At 44.1% G+C, this 23,664-nt stretch overlaps 2 protein-coding genes across 6 annotated transcripts in view; both read right to left on the reverse strand.

Annotated features, from left to right (window-relative positions):
- Window positions 1-116: 116 nt before the first annotated feature.
- On the reverse strand, window positions 117-10,832 carry LOC104631645 (uncharacterized). The gene is made up of 10 exons (XM_075754959.1): window positions 10,697-10,832; window positions 9,208-9,301; window positions 8,257-8,388; window positions 7,937-8,048; window positions 7,267-7,340; window positions 6,459-6,560; window positions 5,194-5,228; window positions 2,174-2,485; window positions 1,686-1,734; window positions 117-856 (listed from the first exon to the last, which is right to left on the reverse strand). The coding sequence occupies exons 1-10, from the start codon at window positions 10,727-10,729 to the stop codon at window positions 561-563; spliced, it is 1,239 nt and encodes a 412-aa protein (XP_075611074.1). The 5' UTR covers window positions 10,730-10,832; the 3' UTR covers window positions 117-560.
- Window positions 10,833-12,549: 1,717 nt separating this feature from the next.
- The window catches only part of OSBPL5 (oxysterol binding protein like 5), a 182,410-nt gene continuing 171,295 nt past the window's right edge, over window positions 12,550-23,664 (reverse strand). For all 5 annotated transcript variants that reach the window (XM_075754960.1, XM_075754963.1, XM_075754961.1 and 2 more), the window contains exons 16-22: window positions 23,312-23,401; window positions 20,501-20,637; window positions 17,613-17,798; window positions 16,935-17,073; window positions 15,694-15,811; window positions 14,903-15,005; window positions 12,550-13,877 (exon numbers count right to left, since the gene is read on the reverse strand). In XM_075754960.1, the coding sequence (XP_075611075.1) occupies window positions 13,742-13,877; window positions 14,903-15,005; window positions 15,694-15,811; window positions 16,935-17,073; window positions 17,613-17,798; window positions 20,501-20,637; window positions 23,312-23,401 (909 nt within the window). In that variant the 3' untranslated portion in view covers window positions 12,550-13,741. The remainder of the gene's footprint in view (window positions 13,878-14,902; window positions 15,006-15,693; window positions 15,812-16,934; window positions 17,074-17,612; window positions 17,799-20,500; window positions 20,638-23,311; window positions 23,402-23,664) is intronic.

A 23,664-nucleotide genomic window follows, 5' to 3' on the forward strand; every position in this document is an offset into this window, starting at 1 on the left:
GGCCGTTGCGTCGGAGGGGTTTACCACAGCCGGGCGGCCCCAAAACCGCCGCGGAAGGGGCTCTCCTCACAACACCTCCCACCCTCAGAGAAGAAGGTCTAAGAGTCAATCCCAGCTTCTGGCTCAACCGGGCTTTTATTGCTGTGCTTCAAACATAACACTTCTGAGCATACCAATACAAAACATAATCGTTTCAGAAACCAAAGCATTGCAATCCTCTCAAAAACAGCAGCAGCCTCTTCGTTCCAACCACCTGGGCTCAGCCAGCACAGTCTTGCCTCACATGAAGGGAAGCAAGAGCTGGAAGCTCCTCGCTCTCAAGCTGGCATCTGGTGCCTGAGTTTAATATTATACAACTCAAAAAGACCCTAGTGAACATCACAACCGGAGTCCGTGTTAACACCGATGGTGTTAAATCACTTCCAGCTCCCACTGTGAAGGTGAGGAGGATATCAAAGTCCATGCCATCACCTACTAGCAGTTTGTTGACGTCCTCATTTACAGGAAGTTTGTAGACATGTATATGTACACAGAAGCATTTTTGAAGTTCATTGTAAACATTAATCTGTAGCTTCTAATTTACTTATAATGTTATTACTTTTTAAAGTGTTCAATACATTATCATAAGCCTTGCTATCTATATACCTTAACTCATCCAGTAACTTAATAATAGATTGTTTCTTTCCCAATGTGTTTTTCCAGGTGAGAAGCATCTGATAAGATTGCTCTTCTATATCATTAGGAAAGTCACAAGTAATTTTAACAATAACATTTTCCTTCAGATGAGTTGTCATAAGCTGCCTCCATTTTTTCGGCGGTACTTCCTTTATAAAGGCCCAAAAGCTATCTCTCAGTTCTGAAAGAAAAAACACAGAACACACATCAGCTTAGGTTCTAAAATACAGATTTTTCTTTTTTTCATAGCTAGCGTACACATTTTTCCCATTAATTTTCAGCCAATACACACACTGACCAAACAGCAGCAGCAAGGCCAGGTTTGACACCCAAGAAGCAGGACGACAAATAGGTTTCATAATCAGTGATCTTGAAAGAGACCAAAGGTACCAGTCTACATAACTCAAAGACACCATTCAGCAGAGGTGGTTTTGAGGAAGGTTTCATTAGTCTGCACTTCTTCACTTAAGCTTAATAGGGCTACTCAACAGTAGGCTTTAACCACTTCACTATGCTACTGGTATACGTTTGCTACACCAAGACCAGCATTAGCAAAACCCATCGCTTGGGCATCCAGCACATCAACTTGCTGGGTACAGGTAGATGTATGGGGATTCAATGCAGTCTTCCATGTGAGCAGTCATTTGACAGAAAGAGCTCCTGCTCTGACCTGCACCTCACTCATTAAGGCAGGGTACACTGCTGCAATGCAGACTTGTTTAAAAACACACACAAAAAAATTGTACCATTCTTATTCTTTAAAGCATGACCACACTACACTCCTGTCCAGAAAAGTCATAGTCATGCCTTGAAGTAGAACAATTCACCACAGGGATTACAACTTCTCTCAAATGTAGTAATAATCCTGTTTCAGTGTATTTTACTATAAACTGAAAGCCTTATAGCTCTAAGCAATATTCATTAGCCTCCCTACACTATTCCTTAAGTAGATTAAAGTCAACAGGAAAAAAAAACAAATTCCAAGGAGTGAAAATTTATGGAATACTTACCTTTTTGAGAGAGATCTTTAACAATTATTCGATATTTTGGTTCTCGTACCTGTAATACAAAGTTAGACACATCAGAGCGTTTCACTCACAATTATACCTGAGCTACTTCACAGCTTGCTTCCACAACACACACCAATAAGGGGGAGGGCAGGTGATTTCATAGCACAGCTGAAAGTATTTGAGTAAAGAAAATTTCGTACTGAAACAGCCAGGCTACTAGCTCTGAAGTGAGCAACAAGGCATCACGTTTGCTGCTATTGCAACAGAATAGCTTCTGTGTAAATATTGAACAGGGAGATGAAAGAGGCAGAGCAGATTAAATGAGGAACTGAAGTTGGCTTTCCCAAAATATCACTTCCCGTTCTATTACATCTTTAAGGCAATGCCTCCTCTTCCCTATCGTTCTGCCTGAAAACAGCATCTAGTTAATTCAACTGAAATTACACGTGTGTCAGAGAAAATACAGTGATAATTTCACACATGCTTACCATATGATTTGCCAGCGTCCTACCACTTCGTGCGTTAGACAGGGCATTCTGATGAAAAGCAGAATTCTGCCCAGTTTTTGCTGGTAATGAAGGCTTGGCGATCCTCCTCCAGCCCCTGCGCAGGATGGTGCCCCACCCAGAAAGTGCAACACCGTTTTCCTCTGGTAATGTGTTTTTTACTTCCACGTCAACGTTGGTTTGCGCTTGGCCCTCTGGGCTGTCACCAGAGTTCTCACACTCTGGGTTGGCTATCTTATTTGCAGGTGTCTCCACTTCTGGTAAAATGAGGCTTTCAGTACTGTCCTCACACTCCTGTAAAGAATAAGAATTTTAAGAGATGTTTCATAGGTAGGCCTTCAAGGACAGTCTGGAGGAAGAAAACACAATACTTGAAATCACCAGATGTCAGAGAAATAATAGGAGAGCTGCTCATTTGTCAAAGTTACAAACATGCAAATGTTACAGCCTTTATAGACTTAGACTTCAAATGGTTTCAGAGCCTCAACTCCACTTCACTGGCTGTTCTGCTCCCACTGGACTGCGGTGTAAGGCTCGCAGGCTGCCTCCACCACAAATGCATGAAACTTTTCCTAATGTTTTCTCATTAGGAAATGTCACATTTTCCTGATGTTTTCACTGGCTATTTGCTCCTCCCTAAGTGTGGAAGATGTGCACCCCTCCCAAGGCAGGAGGAAATGAGATTGCCTTGCTGCACCTGAGCTGACTTAAACAGCAACAAGGGCCTCAAGCCTATCATTGTCTCAAGGCTGAAGCTGTTAGAGCTTTTGCAGAGCTGGTAATAGCCTGTTAGCTCCATGTAAGTACACTAGCTTGGGCCTTTTTTGGCTGGATTAGTTTTTCTGGCAGATTCACGAACTATAATCAGTTGAAAGAATCCAGGCAGCACCAGTGCACATTGCATAGCTTTCATGAGGGGACACAGAGGGAAGCAAATAAGGAGAACTGCATAATTTTTTACCATTGTCAATACAGGAAGCATATGCCAGGGAATATAGCTCTAATTCATCATGAACAGTACAAGTACAAAGCAGACCAGCATCTATCTAGCATATCAGCTAGTGCTGAAACTGGAAAGCTTTAGGATTTTTTTTTTTAAGGTGGAAAACAAGGGCAAAGAGTGACTTTTTCAAGTTAGATTTGTGTTTAAGGTACAGTTCCCCCATGAGCGTAAGCCAGTGTGATTTCTGTTTGCACAAGGTCAGTGACCCACATGTGACCAACATGCATAGGCAGGGATGTGAGGGGAACCAGCCCACACGTCATACACATAGTTGTACATCATCCTCATTGATTTGATTTTCTGTCTGAGGGTGCAAACAGGTTAAACAAGTTGATCCTATTTATACAGATAGGTTCTTAAATAGGTATCTGAGCAACTGAAGGTATACAACATGGCTGACTAATAGCTGCTGCTCTATTTTGGAATGAAAGTATCAGCAGTATTTTTGTCTGTTTTTTTTAAACAATGGTATAAATTCACCAGTACTTTGGAAAGGACAGTGTGTTGGTGCCAAAACCCCTGGTCCCAGGACTGCGTCAGTGTAATTCTCCTTAACAAATAAGCTTTTTGTTACAGTAGCACGTACACTCCAAGTGCAAGTACATTGCAACTCAAGTCTGTGACCACTCTTATGTCAGAGCTAAGTGTCACCATGCACTGATTTGTGGTTGCATTATTTACTACAATTTTATTCAAATACAGAGATGTTATATTTGCCTATTCCTATGCTACAGGACTTTGGCCAGGTTTTCTGTCATGCTTCTTCATCAGCTTCTATGAATACACAAAGCACTGCGAATCTGGCCAGGGCGTGGGGGGAGACACAGCCCAACAAAAACCCATGGGTGATTCACACATTTGAGCCACTTATGGACCTTAAAAAAAGAAAAGAATTTAAAGGTGATGTTTTTAACAGATCTTTCAACTCTGTTTCTTCAGTCTTCAAGTATCTGTGATATAATTAAGATGCATTTAATTACTCTAAATGTCAAACTAGCAAGATTAGACAAGAGCTCACACACCAGGTGAGTACTGCATGCATTGGGTGGGGGACAAGGAAGGCAACAGGCAGAAGGTGCTATATATGTGCTATGAGAGGAATCCGGATGCTTTTCTTAGATCCTCAAGACAAACTTTTTTTTTTTAAAGAGCTTGGAGTTATGCATTATTAACCATACTAGTGAAGACTGAGCTCATTTTTGCCTCACCATGCTGTTAGGAATGTAGCTAGCTAGATACAAGCTAGCCTTGTATTTATCTTCAAGGAGATTATTGATAGTTTAGCATTTTGCAACTGAAACAGCAAGGTTCTGAAATAGCGTTTGACTACAGGAGACCAGGGTGAACCTAGTTTTAAGGTGGAACATATGCCAGCAACCAGCCTTAGCTTGGTAAGCACTCTTCAGAAATGTGCTTCTGAACTGGTACACTGAGCCCTGAACCCTTTGTCTTATAGGACTGTCTAGGACCAAGAAGTTAGACTGCCAGGTCCTGGTCTGTAGCTTGTGACACAAGCCCAAAGGCAGTAAGACTCAGTCACTTTGCTGGGTTAAGAGAAGTAAATCTTATGAAGAAGTGATGCTGTAGTCCAAACGCAAGGAAAGCTAGAACACCACCATGCAGGGAAGTGATAGCTGACGTTGCCTGGGGAATACATGCATGAAGCATCAAAGAACTAACTGGATCAAGGCATCACTTGGAGACAGTTTGAAGTGAAAGCTTGCACTTAGCCTAGTTTTTTTTCCACTTTCAAAACATCTTGGCCACAGGCTCTGGAATGTTTCCAAGGGAAGTACTGGAAAGGCCAACTGCAGTGGACACATGCAGCTAATAAATGCATCGGGCCCTTGCTAACATCTGGCCCTGTATGAAGCATAACAATCACAGGAACACATCCTGCCAGCAATCTACAGCAAGACAAAAATTGTGAGCTGTGTATCAGGTACAATTAAGTAGTGCACAACACTGAGACGAAATACTTGATCCATCATATACTTACCAGACCTTTTTCTGCATCTTTATCAGTTGAAGCAGCTGGAAAAAAAGATGAACGACTAAGAAATTTTAGGAATTGCAGGTACTTAAGCATAGCTGAATTCATACAAGATTTATAAGCAGCAGACACATAACACAAACCAAAGCTCTAATACAAGCCAATTTGTTTCCTTGACCTGTCATACATTTCATGAGTACTAGCCTTAGCTTCCACCAACAGCACAAACACTATGCCTTCGTACAGTGGATAACAGTCTCACTTAGTAAAATACAGACCACAAGATGTGGTTTGGCTTTTATGCCACTCTTTCAACCTCCCTCCCAGCTTATGCTTCTTAGCATTTTTTGTGGGCTATTGCAATAGAAAAAAGGCAGAAATTGTCTTTACAGCAATACAATCAGTAAGACATGATTTGAACAAAGTTATTCAAAATTCAGAATAATTTTTAACTAATTATTTTAACTAAACTAGATGCAAAAAAAATTTAATATGCAGTAATGGAAAGAAAAGTTTCTCAGGAAAACATATTCATTACCACTAAAAAAAAAAATACAATGAATTCACACAGGACTTACCAACGTAACATTCACATTAAGAGGTTCAAACATGAAAGGGCAACAATTTGTAAAAAAGTTTCCAGTGCCAAACACAATGAAAGAAAGTAGTTAATGATCTACTTAGTTGCAATTTCTTGCCACATATATCTGAGTTCACAGATTTTTCTTACTAATGCCGATACAAGGACAGTAAATGGCTTTAAACTGAAGGAGGGTAGATTTAGGTTAGATGTTAGAAAGAAATTCTTTACTGTGAGGGTGGTGAGGCACTGGAACAGGTTGCCCAGAGAGGTTGTGGAGGCCCCATCCCTGGAAGTGTTTAAGACCAGGCTGGATGGGGCTTTGGGCAACTTGGTCTAGTGGAGGGTGTCCCTGTCGATGGCAGGGGGGTTGGAACTAGATGGGCTTTAAAGGTCCCTTCCAACCCAAACCATCCTATGACAGATAGCAAAAGTCCTTTTAAGGACCTTACACTACTCCAGCTTTGAAGTAACAGCATCTGTCAGCAAAGTAAGAAAGCTCAAAGTTTATGCATTTTATTTACTGAGCAAAACTAGTCTCTATTACATGGGAGTTACTTAATTGAATCACATACTAAATGAGCTAGAGCTTAAACAGGTCCCCCATCAGGTAACACAAAAGCCAGGGATAGCCTTAGTTGCATTCTTTGCCTAGATCTGGAGAGTTTATGGACAGTAATCATGCAGTTACCTTTGTCCCTCTTCAGCTTTCTAGTTACAAAGCACAGCAACAACCAACCAACCACAACAACAACCAAAATCACCACAAGAATCCAAACAAAAGCTGTGCTTCCTGTGAAGGAAAAAGGAATAAAATTAGTACTGAAGAAGCCCCCAAACAAGATATTCTGAAGTGCAAGTCTTCCCTGCTGTCCTAGAGAACAGACTAAGCTCAGCACTAGCACAACCACCCAGCTAGCTTGTTCTGGAAAAGGCACTGGGACTATCATCTGACCTCAATACACAAGTACTTGTTCGCACTGCACGTCATTATCCCAAAGGCAGTGGGAGATTCTGTACCAAGCTGCAATACAACTTCTACAAGGCTTTCTGAAGAGACATTTAAGAAAAGATGGAAACAAGTATGCAAAAGACGACAGCAAGCTTCAGGTGCTATAGTGTTGGTAGTGTCAGCTTCTTTCTCTAGTCTAGCAGAAGCTGTCTACCAGCAGAAGAGAAATCCACTCCATACGCAGCTTCTCAGGCATACAAAAACATGAAAGAAGTCTTTTCACTATCCATAACTTTCAACAGTGTCACTGTTGCAGCTTTGAAAGCCTGGCCAATATACATAGGTTTTCACCAAGTGAAATTTAACATGCTTTGTCACTCCAACCCCTTTGAGAAATTGCCTGTAGCAAGTAATTCCCAGACCAAAATACAGCAGCTCTTAAACACGTTACAGCAGTTCAAACCACTGTTTTACACACTGCTCTAGTATTACTAGCCTGAAGCCCCAAACCCAACAAACCAAGCTGAGTGGCATTTATGTACCAGACCTTGATCGGGTAAGCCACATCCTAGGTCCGTAGTAGCATTGCAATTCTGCACAATTTCTTTTCCATCCGGACATCTGAAGTAGATGGCAACACAGGGTTGTAACAACATTTCCAGAGCAATATACAGTTCTGCCCAGGCCTGATTTTTTTCAGGCAGAGCTTAGAGACACAAACAGAGCATGCACAAACAGATAATTTTGTTAGAGGTGCACCTTTCAACAACCCAAGATAATACTACAAGATTAAATAGAAACAAAGCAAATAAAGCTCATGTATGTTAGCCTCTAAGTGGCAGGAAAAACCCCACAGAGTAGATGCATTATTCATGCACAGTTAGTTTCTTTCAGCAGGTGGTTTTACCTCCTGAAATTTTGGACTGGCTGCTACAAAGCTCATTCAAGTGTGTATGTGAGGAGGTACTAATCTGAAGACATGAAAAGTGTAAACTTACAGCCAGAAGCCACAGGGACAACAATACCAAAATCCATATCTTTCTAGGTCTCAACCTCACGTATTTTGACACCTAAAATTTAAATGCATGAATAATGCCATTTGGCTTCAGGGCAATTATTTACTGCCTAATAACATAAGTTAGGTATTGGCACAGATTGGGCCACAGCTCTAACACTCCTTAGAAGAAAAGGTTGCTTATATTCATTATCAAACTTACATTGTACTGCATCTTTGACATATTTCACAGCCCTCAGCAGGGCAGAAATACCCTTGTTTACATTGGCATTCAGTATCATGCGTCAGAGTACAGGGTCTCAAAGTTATCTGATCTAAAAATAAAATACAAGTTAAAGAGTAAATATAAAATTTGTGACTCTCTAAAACTGTGTAAAAATCATACTCAGGCCATAAAGGCAGTTTATGTCTAAGTTCAATAGCCTCAATGACCAGAAGTGAAAAAAACCCCAGAGGACTAGGCTTTCCACATTTAAAAAAAGGGGAAAATGGTTAAGGTTTCATGAAAATTGTGCTTAGTACCCTCTTTGCATTGTCTGCATGACAAGCACTCTTCCAAGCCGTTCTCATGGGCAGTATAACCCTCTCCTTCGGTGCAAGGGATGCATCTTCCTCTCACATGCGGAGCACTGCAGTGCTGAGCAACATAAGTACCTGTGGAAGAGGAGAACCAGCAACAGCAGCAGCCTCAAGTGATCATTTAACAGGCAGAGAACTATAACAGGATGTTACAGCAAAAAGCCATTTTTGGTGAAGGTTCAATCCCTCCTCACCAGCAAGTGGTGTGCCACACGAGCTGAGCAGCACAGCAGGGCCAGGAGGTACACTCACAGCTTGCCGCTCAGATAGAGCGGTGGCAAACAAGGCGTCTAGCCAGGCCTCTGCTGGGACACACCGAGGACAAGGATGACTCACTGCAGCAGCTCAGAGTCACTCACATGGTCAGCGCCATGTCCTCTGAAGGGGCATGGTCGGGCACAGGGAGAATTGCTTATAAAAACCTCTCCTCTCATTTGAGTTATCTTCAAATACACCAGGTAGTCCTCCAATATTGTCTAAGGGGAGTGTGCTTCTTGGCACAAAGCTTGGTAACTCCGCACACATTGAGCGAAGACAAACCAAAGTTTTACCTACAGATACAGAAATACCAGAATTCCCCTAAGCCCGCTCTTTGTGCTAACTAAAGTTTTTTAAAAAACCAACAACAACACACACCCCAAGAAAACCCACACCACCACCTGACTTTGAACACTTCAACAGCAGGCAGACATTTCCTGGCTTGCAGCCAAGGCACCTCTCCCAGTCATCACCTATTGCACAAGGGCTCTCACTTCTAAATGGAGCACCAAGAAGCCACCATAGCTCCAACGGGGCTTATGCTTTCACCAGATGCAATGTAAAAAGCAGCAGTGGTGTCATCTCCATGGGGAAAAAGACATGGCCGTTATCAGATATAATGGCCTGAAGTCTTACCTGCTGGACAAGATACGCAGCAGTGACCTTCATGTAAGTATTCTCCCTCCCTGCAGTCCTCTGCTCGGGTACCAGTCATTATCAGCAGTGTAACCTAGAGCAGAGACAAACAGGTGTTTGAGTGATTCATTCTCCCAGGACATGATAACCATCTCGGGGAGATGTTCCTGTATAGACTTGAAAACACATTCAGAAGTTCGTGGGAAGCCACAAAGGAAACCCAAACTAATTTCTGTTAAGCGTGCCACTCACAGCAATAATTACAATCACAAAGCCAGAGTTAGAGCAGCACCGTACAGCGGCTGAGGGGTTTTAGGCAACTATTCCCCGAGATCCTCACCTCCGTTTTAAACTTCTACTTTATTTTAGCTAATTCACTGCAATTGAATTTCAGAGGCCGAGGTTTCTGCCTTGTGCAAGGGATTCCTCCCCCCCCCCCTTTTTTTTTTTAATTCAGAAGGGTCAGTGTTAGTTTTCCTTCAGCAAAATGGAGGAAACGCCCCAGAGATCCCATCCAACATTTCTCGATGACTTTGTAATCTTCATCAGAAGGCAAATAATTGAGTCATTCACAAAAAAAAAAAAAAAAAACCAAACAAAAAAACCCAAACCCAACCAAACCCTTATTACAGCCAGAGGAGCATTAGGACTTCCCCCCGCTTTAGAAGCCTGCGTGAGCACAGCCCCCAGCAAGCCTCCAGCGGAGCGGGCCGGCTGACGCCGAGGATCCCAGCACCTGAGAGCCCAGATGCCGCGGGTTTCGGGCCAACGAGTTACAGCCCTCACTTACAACACACACGCGAGAGAAAGTGGTTAAACAGAGGCAGGAAGAGGGGAAGGGACGGCCGCGGAGCTCCCCGTCACTAATTGCGGTCAGCGGCCGCTTTCTAAGCTGAAAGTCCCCCTGCCCGGCTCCCGCAGCTCCGCTCTTTCTTCTCGGGGGACTGAGAGTCTTCCCCATAACCATGTAGTTTAGAAAACGGCCAATTTCACGATTAGATAACGTGAGGACTATCAAAGAGCTCACGCCTGGCCTAATTTTTTTTTTTTCCACGAGTGGAGAAGGAAGGGCGGCAGCGGTTGCGTCAGGGAGACTCGGGAGAGGCGCCACCTGCCCGCAAGTCTCTTAGGGGACTCGAGTTTAGGGCTGGGGCTACCCCCATGGCAGCGGCGCTTAGCCTTTTTGGGTTCAGGGGAGCTGCCTTAACTCAGGATTCCCGAAACTTCGGACAACACGAAATAAAAGTTAAGGGAAGCTACTAAAGTCTCTTGAGGAAAAGGAGAATAGAAAATGCCGCAAGGCTCCTCCACACTGCACTTCTAGGAAAGTTTTTTTTTCTTCCCTTTCAAAAGGAGGAATTTAGGGGCTGGCTACGGCCAGGTGCGAGTCTCCACTCGGGCAGAGGACAAGTTCCTGCCCGCAAACAGCAGCCCCGGCGCAGAGATCTCGCCGTCTCCCTTCGCACCCCGTCCCGTCCCCGGCACTCACCAGCAGCAGCTCCGCCACCCCTCCGGCTCCCATAGCAGCGCCCGACGCGCGAATACCGCGGCCTCCGCTCCTCTCGGCACGTCCTGGGGCGGTGCCGCCGCCTCTGCTTTATCCGCCCCCGGGGCGGGCAGCGGCTACTCCCCGCCCCCGCCGCTCCGGCACTTCAGAGCCCTCGGGAGAAAGCGTGAGCCCCAACAGCACACTGCCTGCCCACTAGAGTCAAGGAAACCCACGCCGTGCCTTAGGACACACCCCGGTACCATGCTTTGCACCACCTATTAAGAGCAGGAGGAAACCATGTTAGAAAACGGCCCGATTGGTGCCTCTCCATTCAAAGCTCACGTTGTTGCTGAAGGACTACTCGCCGATCACAAAAAGGAGGGACAAAGGATGGAAAGAGAATTTTTCCAAAAGTGCACAAACTGGGGGCCTAACTGGGTTTTCTAAAGCCCTAAAAGGGTTCTCAACTTTTCCAACAGCAGTTATTCCTCCTAGAGAAATAACATTTCTGGCTGTGATTTTCCTCCAGAATATCTCTCATCCTCCATGTGCACGTAACTGGCATGTAGGGACATTCACCTCCAAATGTTGAAATTGGATTAATACAAAGATCCCTGATTGTTCCTTTCTGGATTATTTTTTAATCCCCTGTGGCAGCAGCAGTAAATGTTGGAAAATCCTCCTCTGCTGTTGCATAATTAGTTTATGTAGGCTAATAGTTTCTTTTATTGAACTGCTCCTCTCGTGGTAACAGCATTTGTTTTATTTAACTGCAGTAACAAGTCCCAGTGAAATCCCTGTGGGTGTGTAGTTTGGTAAAATGGAAATGATCCAAAGAATTTCAAGCATTTGCTTTACACCTACTGAAGGCTTCCTGCTCAGCACTGCTTTGGTTCAGGTGGGTCTGAGGATTTTTTTTCAAAATTTTGTTTTTTACTCTGTCTCAAACCCAGAATACATTTGTACCCAAGAGATGTAAATATCCCTTTGGAAGAGGAGAGGCTCCTACCAGTAACTGGAATACTTGGTCCCACAGCGGGATGTGTGAGATGAGGACAGCTGTGCTGACAGGCCAGAGATGTGCTGACTCGCTGAAGCATTCAAAGGGAGATTTGGGCAGGAACTCAGCAGACGTGTTTGCACAGCATTGGGAGCCAATGCTCTCAGGGCGCACGTGGGACTTTGCATTGCCAGGCAGGCATTATTAGCAGCTGGACCTTCATTCATGGGCAGAGGCCAGGGGGACCCCTCTCACTGAGGTTTACACCACGTGTGGCACTGGTCTGACTTTCTCAGAAAGGAGCAACTAGGACTACTGGTGCCTTCAAAAAGGCACCTGATGTGGATGGATAGCATTGACCTTCTTCAAGGATGATTCCTCAAGGATGAGGAATCCTTTGGTTTTCTGGAGACTTTTGCTAATAATGAAGTCCCTCTCACCCTTTATTATTTACAATCTATTTCTTGAATGACACCTTCCAGATGCTGGTTCTTATCCTGTCTGTCCATGTGAGAGAGTGGTGGTTCTCTCCATCAAGTTACCTCCTTAATATAAAGGTTTTCTAAGTCCAAGACAAGCCTGTGCATTTACATGTACAACAGCGAAATAGGCAACCACTTTTCTTTCTATTTTGAGGAAGTTGCTACAATTAGCAGACATGGGCAATTTGAGCCAGAGGGGTGTCAAAGTGCTACTGCTGTTCTAACTTATGGCCTATGTCTAAGATTCTTGAAGACCTTTTCCTGTAGCTTTTCCTCTAAAAAGCACGGCCTAAGAGTTGTTTATTTGTAAAATGCTATAAAACACAAACCCAAGTTCAAACACACAAATAATTTCTCAGATATACTGCCACTGAAAGTTGTGTGTAGTTTTATTTCAACATATCAAGCACAAATAGGTTTCCCCTAACTGGGGAATATGACAAGGAATGTACTTAAAAATTTGGAAACATTTACATTGAAAGATAGCCCAGACTGGCGTCACCACTAAGTATTTTAAGGCTGTATATATAGCAGTACTTACCACTTGGAACTACTTCAGGCCAGAAAAGAAAGGCTTAGTATTGTCCGCAGTCTACAGAAAATATTGCAAATCTTTAAAAAATGGTGTAAAATAGGAAGACTATTAACAGAGTTGAATGAAGCAGTGGCAAAACCCTTCTTCCTTCCTGACCTTTGACAATAAATGTGCCTACGACTGAACACACGTACACCTATATTGCTCCCGTCCCTCTCACCTATCCTGGGGCAGTGGATTCCTCTCTACAGTGCTAGTGTGTGATATTATGAAACAGCTATACAGCAAATAATAACAATAAGTGACCAGGTTTTATGAACAGGCGTGTCTGATGTTACACTCAATGGGCCCGGACCAGGACTGCTCCGTAACCAAACGAGGAGCTTTCACTGAATACTTCCCATTTCCTAAAGAGGAAGGGCTCTAGGAAATTGTGCATATTTACAGTTCCTGTGGAATGGAAAATAAAACACATCCTGAGGTCCCATTCTGTGTGTGCTGACAAAACAGATCATGACTTAATATCCTGGGGGTGGGTTTTTTGGACCAAGTGTGCACCCTTCCATAATTAAATGCAGGCGGACAGGCACCATGGACATCAGTCCTTTACAGCTCCCCAACTGCACTCCCACACTCGCAGAGCTATGAACCACACCGGTGTGACCTTTCCAAAATGCTGGGGTGTTTACCATTTTGGGGGTACCAATACTGCTGAGTAATTATTAATTGCATCAGAAAATGACAAGATATAGAAAACAAATTGCACAATTAAAGCTACATTTGGCTTCAGCATTAAGGCCCATACAGGTTAAGAGGTCCTTGAAGATGTACATGTAAAAGGCAAAAATGACATAATCCGCAGGAACAAAGTTTTGCAGGTTCCTAGGTCCCTTTTTAACCTCGTTTTTCAACTTTCTTCCACCTCTGTTGCGTTGGTTCTAAAGTGCTTTGGTGCCTCACTGGGCTCCTTGCGTGAGTGGCTCCCCTCCTGCAGCCAGTAATCGTTATTGCTGCCAAACGTAGTGATTTTATTTGAAGACATAATTAATGAATAGCTGACACGTAAGAAAGATGCAGAGGAGAAACCAACAGCGAGAGTCCAGGAGGAAGCTTTCAGAAGAGACCTTCCTGTGGAAGGACTTTTTGTTCAGAGCACTGAGGTTTCTGGAAAAGAAAGCAGTATGTTTATTTGGGTGTTGTAGGAAGGTGCGCATTCACACCTGTGCGTGTACCCAGAGCTTCCACACGGGGGGAATCCCTGTACTTCAGAGACACCCTCACGGGTACAGCACTGTGCCCTGCAGACTTTTGAACAGAAAGATGCTGGATCGTGCTAGTTGGCATGAGAAGGTGTAAGGGCATAAACTCCAAGAATCTCTTCTTCATCCAGCACCCACTCACAAACCTACACCCTAACCTTCTCAAATACCAGGACTTGCCCTGGAGACCCCCAAGAGCAGCAGAGAAAAGCTAAAGCCATATCACCGATGGCTCTGGCACCCAGAAACGGTGGGCCTTGTGTGTGATCTCACCCCACTGAAGTCTCGGGAGGGCTGGATAATGCTCCTTACACAGAGGGGAATCAGCACAGCTCCCTGGAGCAGGTCTAGCAGTTAATACCTGCCCTGCCCACAGTAGCCAGCGGTGCAAAGCCCTTCGCCAGCAGCTCACTGCTTACCTCAGACAGCAACTAGCATTTTATACAAAAAGGGGGAATTTAGTGCTTTTTCACCCACGGAGCCCAGTTTTCAGACCACATATCTGCATCTCTGCAGCAAAACAAGCCAATTCATAATGCACCTAACGAGAAGGGAGACCCCATGCCTTCTTGTCTAGCAGAGATTTAGTTATAGCCAGGATCTGGCACAGCCCCTCCCAACCTCCTCTGTTTTGCAGTTGGGAGTACCAAGAGATGCTTAACATGCTGAGGAGATGCTTCCTGCCCCATGAAGAGACTCTTAGGAGGAAGAGAGTTCCTCACTCTTTCAAGTCAGGGGTGGCTTTGCCTTTCCGGTATGTTAATAGGTTACTTATTGAGACATTAACTGCATTAACTGCATTAACTGCATTAACATTAACTGCAGCCCTGCAGCTCATAAGGATGCTCCAAAGGCCCCAGTGGAGGAGTTAATGCCACAGGTTATTTTTAGCCCATTAAGACCATTGATTTGATAAGAGAAAATGGTTACCTGTGTATGTCCTGTTGGGCTCTCTGTAGGGATAAAACAGCTGAATGAATTTCCTTCAGATGATTCATTTCTTTTCCACACTGAGCACACAGATTTTCAAACCCTGCAGCAAAGTATTGAAGGACATTATGTTTTGCATCACCATCTCTGGCGGCAGTGATAAAACACAAACCAGGTTCACCCAGCAAGTGGCTGGCTGTGATCAAATTGTCATGGCCAGGGGGCACGCTCTCAGGAGGAACTTGGGGAAAAGGGGACAGGGGACATAATCTTCTACCCCAAATCACAGGTCAGTGGAATGGGTCCTATGACACTGGCCTGGGCCTCCTTCTTAGCTCTCAGGAAACAAATTTTGTAGCATTCTCCTCAGCTGAGGGGAGGGGAATGGACTGCTCACACCTGGCCCCGCCTCTAAAAACATTCAAGGTCACCTCCAACAAAGGCTGAGGAAAGGGCATCAGAAACAAAGCCTGTTTCCTGTCTGTCGATTGTAACATCAGTGTATTTCTCCAATGTGTTCATGCGAGCTCATGCCTATTGGAATTTCAGTGTATTTTTCCAACATGTTTGTGCCAGGAGTTGGGAAGCCCTTGTTGACATGGATAGCATAAGGCAGAAAGAGAAGTAGAAGTATGTACAGAGAGTAGAAAAGTAGAACATCGTCCGCGTTTGCCTGTGGGCTATGGGCCCATGGCTTTAACTGGGCTGGGAAATGTCCTAGGGCTGGCTCAAGGAATAAGGTATCAAAGGAAGAACATTAAAGCTTGACCCAGTGATACCCAAATACTTGCCATCATCATCTGAGAGCTCCTGCACCGACTCTGGTGTTGAACAGCTGCTCTCTGTATTCTGGCTGTGGTTGGACGGCTGATCGCTGGTTTTGCGGCGCCTGCAGTCTTTGGCAGATCTCTGGATAAAACAGGGGTTAAAAGAGACTCGGTCACTGTCAAATTGAAGACTCTTGTGTTTGGCTTTAAACAAAATAACTCAGGGTGCTGGTGAATATCTGTGAGATTGGAAAGTCTGACTGCTTTCATAGCAACTCCTGGCAGCTAGTTATGCCCCGTACAGAAGCATTACCTCAAATGATAACATCCTTAAGACACCCATTCAAATTATTCTTGTTGTAGCTTTAACTGACACATACTAGTGACAAATTTTATAGTTTTTTTGCTGCGTGCGTAACCACCAACCAGCTACATAAGTGAAAGGATGAAAAGAAGAAAAATTTAGAGTAAAATTTCCTTGGGAAGATTTTTCAGAAGGTACCTGAAAGATTTAAACATCATAGAACTTTTATACCTAATTTCTTGATGCACTTTTGAAAGTTTCTCCCTACCTCCTAAATGGGAAACCAAACACAGTGATTCAAACACTTCTCACTGGAGGATGTGAACAGCAGTTATGAACCTCAACTTTCTCATCGTTTCAGAGACATTCAGCTTTGAGGTATTATAAAAGAAAAGTCTATGTTATTAATAAGGTAAGAGTTCCTCAGTGTAACGTGGGTTATATCTAGCTAGTTCAGCAGTTCTACTTTTACAAAGCTTTTTACGAGCTGATGAATCTTTACAAAGATGAATGCAATGAAATAAGAAAGTATCATCCCTGTTTAAAGGAGAGGATGGAGAAGGTTTCTTGTCTTGTCTAAGAGGAAATGGTAAAGGCAGATGGTAAAGATCGAAACTGAAGTTACAGAATCTCAGTTGTATACTCAAAAAACTTGCTCATACCCTCACTATGGGAAGTTTTCCGCTTTGGAAACACTGAACAGTAAAGCTCAGCTCAGTCACGCTGTAACCAAGTATAAGAGTCGCTGTCACTAACACTGGGTGGAAGAAAAACACCAAAATGGATAGGATATGTCAACCAAGAATTATAATTATTTGGACTTAATGATGGTATAATATTGCAGGTCTAGAGTAGTAAGCTCTGTTTACCCAAAACACACCTTTCAGCCTATGCTGCAGAAAAGGGCTATGTATCTAAACAGTTTTAAAGAATACTATATTCCCCAAAACAGGCGTTTTACCTTGTGCCGTGTAATTTGATTGTTTATGCATGTTGTTTTGTGGTTTGACATCCTTGTGGATAAGTGTCTTTCCATGGTCTGAAGTATCCCATTCTTCTCGAATTGGGCAATGTCATTCAAAGGATCCCAAGGTCTTAAACTTTTGAGACCAAATGAAAAAATATCAGAAAAGCAACAATCCCACCAGGTGTGTTAAGAGCAATGCACCAATTCCACATGCACCAGGGCAAGCATTCACTCCTGACACCAACAAGAATTTCTGCAGATGCAGTGTGAGGAGTAACAGATACTTCCCTCTACATTCACAGTTCCTAGCAGTAAGTGAAGGGGGTTCAGTCTCCAGAGGGTTCACCCTTCTTGCCAGGGGAGGAAAGCACAGCTGTCAACTCTGCTCACACAGTGCAGAAAATCTCTGCTAAATGATTCCACGCGTGATTGCAGCAATAGGGATTTGTACCAATGGCACAGCAGGTTTTCCATTGCCAAGCCCTCATTTCCAGCTATTCCCAGTTAGTATCACGAATATGTATTCTACTAATGACATGGAGCTCAGAAAGAGCAAGCCCAGGGCACAGTCTGGGGAATGGCAGGACCCGAATTACAGGTCTGTAACCTTGCTTACATCCCTGGGGACTCAAGCAGTGAGGTCTGTTCATAACCCTGAACCCCACCACTCACTCCTCATATTTGTAGCGCCATTCGTTAGTTGTGGCGTCGTGCTGGAAGAGCAGGGGTTTCCATTCTGTGCAATTCTCTCTCCGCTCCCGGGCAGCATTCCTCTGCTCTTCCTCCAGCACAAATTTTTCCTGCGTCGCCTTGTGTTGATCACCTTTGTTTATTGCACTGGTAACGTGCTGCCAAAGCCTAGAAATAAATAGGGAAGCAGGTTAAACCACCTGAAAACCAACAATGCATTTTGCCAGCTGGAACCTCAGAGCAGACACTTTTCCGGTCTATTGATACTCCAGAGGAACTGTAACAGGATTGCTCAGCCTCAGTTTTGGCTTGTAAATTAAAGGAACTTTACGAGAATGGCAACACTGAATGCAATCTACCGAAGAACAGGGGAACTTTCCCTTAGATAACATAACCTACAGTATGCATTAAAATATTCAGTGCTGTGTGAGTTATATGTTAGTTATACTCAATTCATTGAGGTCAGTGACTTCTAAAGAAGTGATCGATGTATAATGGAGAATCTGTTATCTTCCTCATCCTTTCAATCATTTACTTTTAGGAGCCTTTATGTTACTGTCTATCCCTGAAACAAAGGCTTTATATTTAAAGTTTAGAAGCATTAGAAAGCAAATTCATGTGCACGGCTTGCAGCTGCACATGCAATGTTGTACTTATATATAGGATCAGCAACCAGATCTGTAGGAAGCTGATTCAACCTGCAAGAAACGGTTAAGTACTTGTACTCACAAAATGCAAGCACACAGGCTTTCACTTGCACTTTTTTCAGCTGCCAAAAGACACGTGATCTGTCATATGAAGTCTCACTGAGCCTCTGCCCAGAAGAGAGGATCTGCCTTTTACAAGAGAAAAATCATTACTTTTTTTTTTTTTCTTTAAACTATAGCCAAGCTGTGATAGGCCTCTCCACAGTTCCTCCCATCAGAGCACTCTAATCTTCATTTCAGATTGGAAATACTTCTGTGATTAGCAGCTAGCCCTCCCAAAACACTACTGAGTGGTTTAGCGGTTAGAATAGGCACTGGAGATCCAGGCTGTTCCAGTATTCTCAGCTCCACAAAACACCAGTCCTCCATTTAGAAGATGAATACATTACTGCATTTAAATTGGAACTTGCTGTGAAACTTTTAATTTAAAAGGGATACTGATGCTTTTATTGTATTTCTAACACCGTAAGTTAACACGACACTTCCAAAAAAGCAGCCTCTTAGATAACTAACTGAAGGCAGAGGAATACTTTCCTGTCTTTTTTGACACGTCACTCCCATTTTCCTGTGTATGAATCTTTTCTCTCAGAAACAAAGGAAGGAAACTCAATTCAACAGCAAAGTGATGGGGGTGGGGGAGGGAGGAGTGAAAATAACGGCCTGAGAAAATACTGCGGTGGCTAAAGAGTCAGTCCTAAGGAATGCAGTGCTGTAAAGAGTGATTCCTCCAGGAACCTCAGAGGGGCACACACAAAATTGTTTGACAAGGGCAAATTACTCCATCAAGAGCTGCATATGTCAGACAATGAGACCCTCCATGGTGAGCTGCATAACGGTGCAAGCTTCAGAGACTCTCCAGCGTTTGTGAAAATAAGTGATTTTCAGCACTGCAGGGAAGACTAAGCGATTCAGGGAGAACATAACCTGGATTAGATGGTAATTTATTAATGCAACTGTCAGCATAATGAGCTCGGTGGAATATCTGTTAGGGATCTCTAGAAATTTTCCTTTTGCATCCTTCCCCTGCATGCATGTATCATTATTAATCTCTGATGCAGCAAAGGGAGTCAGCTCTGGCAATACCCTGGTAAAAAGAGAAATAGAGATTCTTTGTCCGCAAGACTGAGATTTCTTTTCTCCTGTAAAAGAATCTTCTTCAGAAGATTAAGAGAGAAATGTGCTGCAGTCTGCTCTGCTCTGTGACAATGGCAACTGCATGACTGTAAGTTACAAATACAGACTTGTTGCCCATAACACCCACTGCTGTCCAGAACAAACTAAATGTTCATGTGTTTTTATTTTCATGCAATCCCTTTCTTTACGCATAAAAAGGGGGATCTTCTTAGTGTGATGTCATGCAACACCAAAACTGGATGTCCACAGGGAAGTGGCCAATGTAATGCAGAGCCAGGCAGCAAACTGCATGTGCTGGCTTGGACTGTTAGCTGGTGCTGGTTAACCATATTGGTGAGATGGCAGGACTAGTTGGTTTGAAGACAGCACCACATGATGTTGCTCTAGCTGTTCTTGCTCAAGAACTGGCTTGGGGATGCTCTTTGTGTCAGCTAGTCATTCCTTCCATTTCCTAAGTCATGTGCCAGGACTATATTTTTAGGTAATCTAGATTACCTAAAAAAGCTGGTGCAGACATCATTGGAGATCTCATCTGAGATTACGAGGCAGGGTTAAACATCTATTTAATTACATTCTCTCATAGAATCCTGTTATGTGGTTCAAACTACGGCTCTGCTCATGCCAGGGCTTTCCACATGATTCCTGAGTCTAGTTTAAGAGCCTGTGGTTGAAACAACCCTTCTTAACAAGACATCTGACCTCAGATTGACATCTTGCCCTTCCATAAAATGTTCCAGCAGTTAGAGAGACTGTTCATCACTTCTGGAGTTCAGGGAGAGTTGTTATTTTAGCAGATAAAATGTAGCCTCCACTATTTCTCAGCCCAGCTCCCTGGTTATTTCAGAGCTATACTTCATGGAAATACTCCAGACTTAATAGACTGGAAAAAAACAGGTAAATGGCTGGGTAATATGTGCAGGCAAAGCGGGTCAATGCCTTTCCAGGACTGTGCTGAGGAATCAGAGCCTTCTGATCAGAGCCCCGCTTCCAGCAGGGAAGCGGCAGCAAGGTGTTCCCAGAGCTCCTTACCTCTCTGACTCAAAGTCTGTCTGCTCCTCAAACAGCACAATGTGGCGCTTCAGTCTCTGCCTTCGTACTTCACTGGTTGGGTTCCAGAACATTTCCGCATTCCCGTTTTTCAACTCATTTATATGTACTTCCCCATCCTGAGAAGAAAAATAAGTGAAAAGGTTAATGACAATCAGAAACACAAGGCAGAAAATAATCCTGACAAATGGAAGCTGCTTCCAGATGATGATCAAGGATAGGGCTTGGCTGGAAGGCTTCTTTCCTCCTCTATCCCATTAAATCTCACTGAACATTTCCTTAAAGTTTCTAAAATGAATGAGGTGAGGCATTGCTGGAAACACTGGCTGAATTAGTCAGAGAATTAGAAAGGGACCTGGTCCCTTTTGTAAGTCTTGTCCCTAGCCAAGGGTACCCACAGAAGCCCTACGATGCTCTTCTTTCCCAGCTGTTTCTCCCAGGTACCACCCAGCACCCTAGTTCCTTTTCTAGTCTTTCTTCCATTCCTCAGTGCTGAAATCTCACACAGAGCCTGCTGAAATACTACCCTCTCTAGAAAGGAGAGCTAAAGCTGAGATACTCTTTCACTTTTTTTTTTTTTTAGCCAGTTTTTTCTATTATTGCTCCCGGCTAGACAATATTGCTGTGTCCCTGCCTAACTAAGCTGCTTTGCAGTCTTGTTCACAGATGCAGCAATGCCGTGGAGCCAAACGGGGTAGTTTACAGAGTACACAGTGAACAGCACGATTCTAACTGCAAGTGGAATGAATCAGACAATTACAGCTGCTGAACAGCATGTGCACTGGTGCCATTCAGCTGTGTGGCCACGGTATGAGTATCATGCAAACTTTATTTAGGGCATGGCTATTGGCTTTGCCTGTCACCACCTAATTTTTTTGTGGCCCAGCTGTTGCATTTGTTCCCCTGCCACGGTCCCTTGATGCGTATCTCGAAGTCCACTTCCCACATCTTCAGCTGTGAAACTCTTTCAACCCTGAGGGACTCTCACCCCTCCTTTAAGTCTCCCTCAGGACTTCTTCTGCCATGTCCTGAGGTGCTAGTTCCAGGACAGATCTCAGGTCCCCCAGAGCCCCCCAGATGTGGATGGGAGGAGGCAGGCAGGCATTATCAAAAGTCACTATGTGCATCTCTAAGGGGCATACATACAAGCCCTCAGCTGCTGCTTTGATCCTGGGACTGAGAAGCATTGGGATTTGCTTCCCTCCTTTATTCAGGTGGGTATTCAGGTCCTGAGGCACAGAATTAGCCTTTCAGCTGCAAGGATTTGCGTCAGGAAACTGTATGGTGCCAGAGAAAAGCTTGCAGAGCTCAGGAGAGCAGGCCAATACTCTCAGCAGGGAAGGAAGAGAACAAACAACGTCCCTACTGCTGCACAGCAGCTACTCTATTCACAGCATGCAACTGCAAACAGCAGCTTATGGAGCCACTCTTTCAAAGCCATTTAACTTCTTTTATACATCATTCTAATTTTGTGCACCACAACCAGAACAAAGAACAAGGGAGGAATAAATTATTTTCAGGCTGATAAAACCTGAACACAGAAGGCTGGAAGCTGAGCAGCACGCAACCATGTGGCTCAGTGCCCCAGGGGAGCCACTCGATTACACGCTTTTGTGGGTGGTGTTCGCAGGACCCACCACAGACAAGGTACTCCACAGTCCAGCACAGCTCTCAATTGCCAAGGCTCATCCTACAGGAAAGGGAGATGCGAATGCAGAAGCTACCCAGGCACAGGGAGCAAATTTCCTTGTATACACTGAGAAAGGGCAAATCTCCCATTTCAAACTGGTTATTAGCTCTTTACATAAAAGGCAGATTGCCTGAGGGGAGGAGTACAACACCAAAGGCTACACTGTAGTTAGGACCTTACTATAGAAAGGGCTTTCCCCAGGCACAATTCACCTGACCTACTTTAAATACCTCCTTTAGCATGAGACAAATCTTGTGATTTGATAATCACAAGGAGTGACAATTTCTATGGACTGGAAAGGGAGCATAGGTCAACAATAATGAAGGTGTAGATATCTAAATGTAGCTGAGACAAATACCTAAGTGTCCAGCCCAAAGCCAGAGCTCACTGCTTTTGCCTCAGTTACTAGGAGTTCCCAACCAAAACTCTAGTCAACGTCCTTCACTGTGCAACTTTATTCTTGCTGGATTTTGGCTTAAGGATGCGTTTGAGTGATTCACTTGTGGATACCAGGTGTGCAAAGGTGCTAGCTGCTCTACTGACTAATCTGAGCTGCCCATGCAGATAGACCCTCACAGAATCTGCCTCTTGGTCCTTCATCTCATGAACAGGGGAATAACCATCTTCCATCATAAAGGTTTGCTGTGAAAATAATGAATTTAAAAAACAATGAAGTTCTTCCCTGATACTGCTGTAGCTGGGGAAGTATTAAACACAAGACAAAAGGAAGCCTCATGGTTTTCACAATCACACGTAAGACGCACTATGTCTCTTGCCATAAGTGCTTGTCCTCAGCCTGGGACCCTAAATACAGAGCCACTGGCTTCCATGGAAATGCACCTCACTGGCCCAGACTCTGGGAGTGCAAATGTTACTCGCGCTGCAGGTGGATGGGACAACGGAAGAAGTGTAAATGGCCTTGAGAGGTGTGGCCCGGAAAGCTCTGCTTGCCAGCACTCCCAGGAGATGGCGGGAAGACGCAGGACATGGGCTCTCCACTGCCCCCACTCCAACAGGGAGCCTGCCAAGGGCTGCCAGTCCTCCCACGTACCCTGCTGTCACGCACACTTAAACAGTCAGCAACTTTGATTATCATATGTTACCCAGTGTCCGTTGAGACTTGCTAACACTTCTTCTCCTGATTTAATCTTCCCAGAGATTTGATTAATGCTTGCGCTGCCACCAAAGAAGGGCTGTCAGGGGAGAATAGAAATAGAAAATATGATCAATCTAGTGGGAACTGGAAGGGAGCCAAACACAGTGATGCAGCAGGGGGAAGGAAAGTGCAACCTGCTTGATTTCCACTATTTCTGGGAAAAGGCAGAAAGAATTCTAAGATGGATTTTGACTGTCTAGCATTGTGCCCTCCTTTGTTTGCAATACCAAAATCACTGTAGGAGCTGCAGGAAGGGAGATAAGCATTCAGGTGCATTAACATTCAGCAGTGCAAGGTCTC

The sequence above is a fragment of the Balearica regulorum genome, chromosome 5, assembly GCF_011004875.1.
Source record: "Balearica regulorum gibbericeps isolate bBalReg1 chromosome 5, bBalReg1.pri, whole genome shotgun sequence".
Classification (NCBI taxonomy): domain Eukaryota; kingdom Metazoa; phylum Chordata; class Aves; order Gruiformes; family Gruidae; genus Balearica; species Balearica regulorum.

What these genes read in the sequence shown, in the direction of transcription:
- LOC104631645 (XM_075754959.1), bottom strand. Translation starts at nt 10,729, where the DNA reads ATGGGAGCCGGAGGGGTGGCGGAGCTGCTGCTG. An exon ending in CTGCGTATCTTGTCCAGCAG is followed by an intron (nt 8,389 to 9,207) that starts GTAAGACTTCAG and finishes CCTCTTCCACAG; the next exon opens with GTACTTATGTTGCTCAGCAC. An exon ending in ATGTGGCTTACCCGATCAAG is followed by an intron (nt 6,561 to 7,266) that starts GTCTGGTACATA and finishes TTTCCTTCACAG; the next exon opens with GAAGCACAGCTTTTGTTTGG.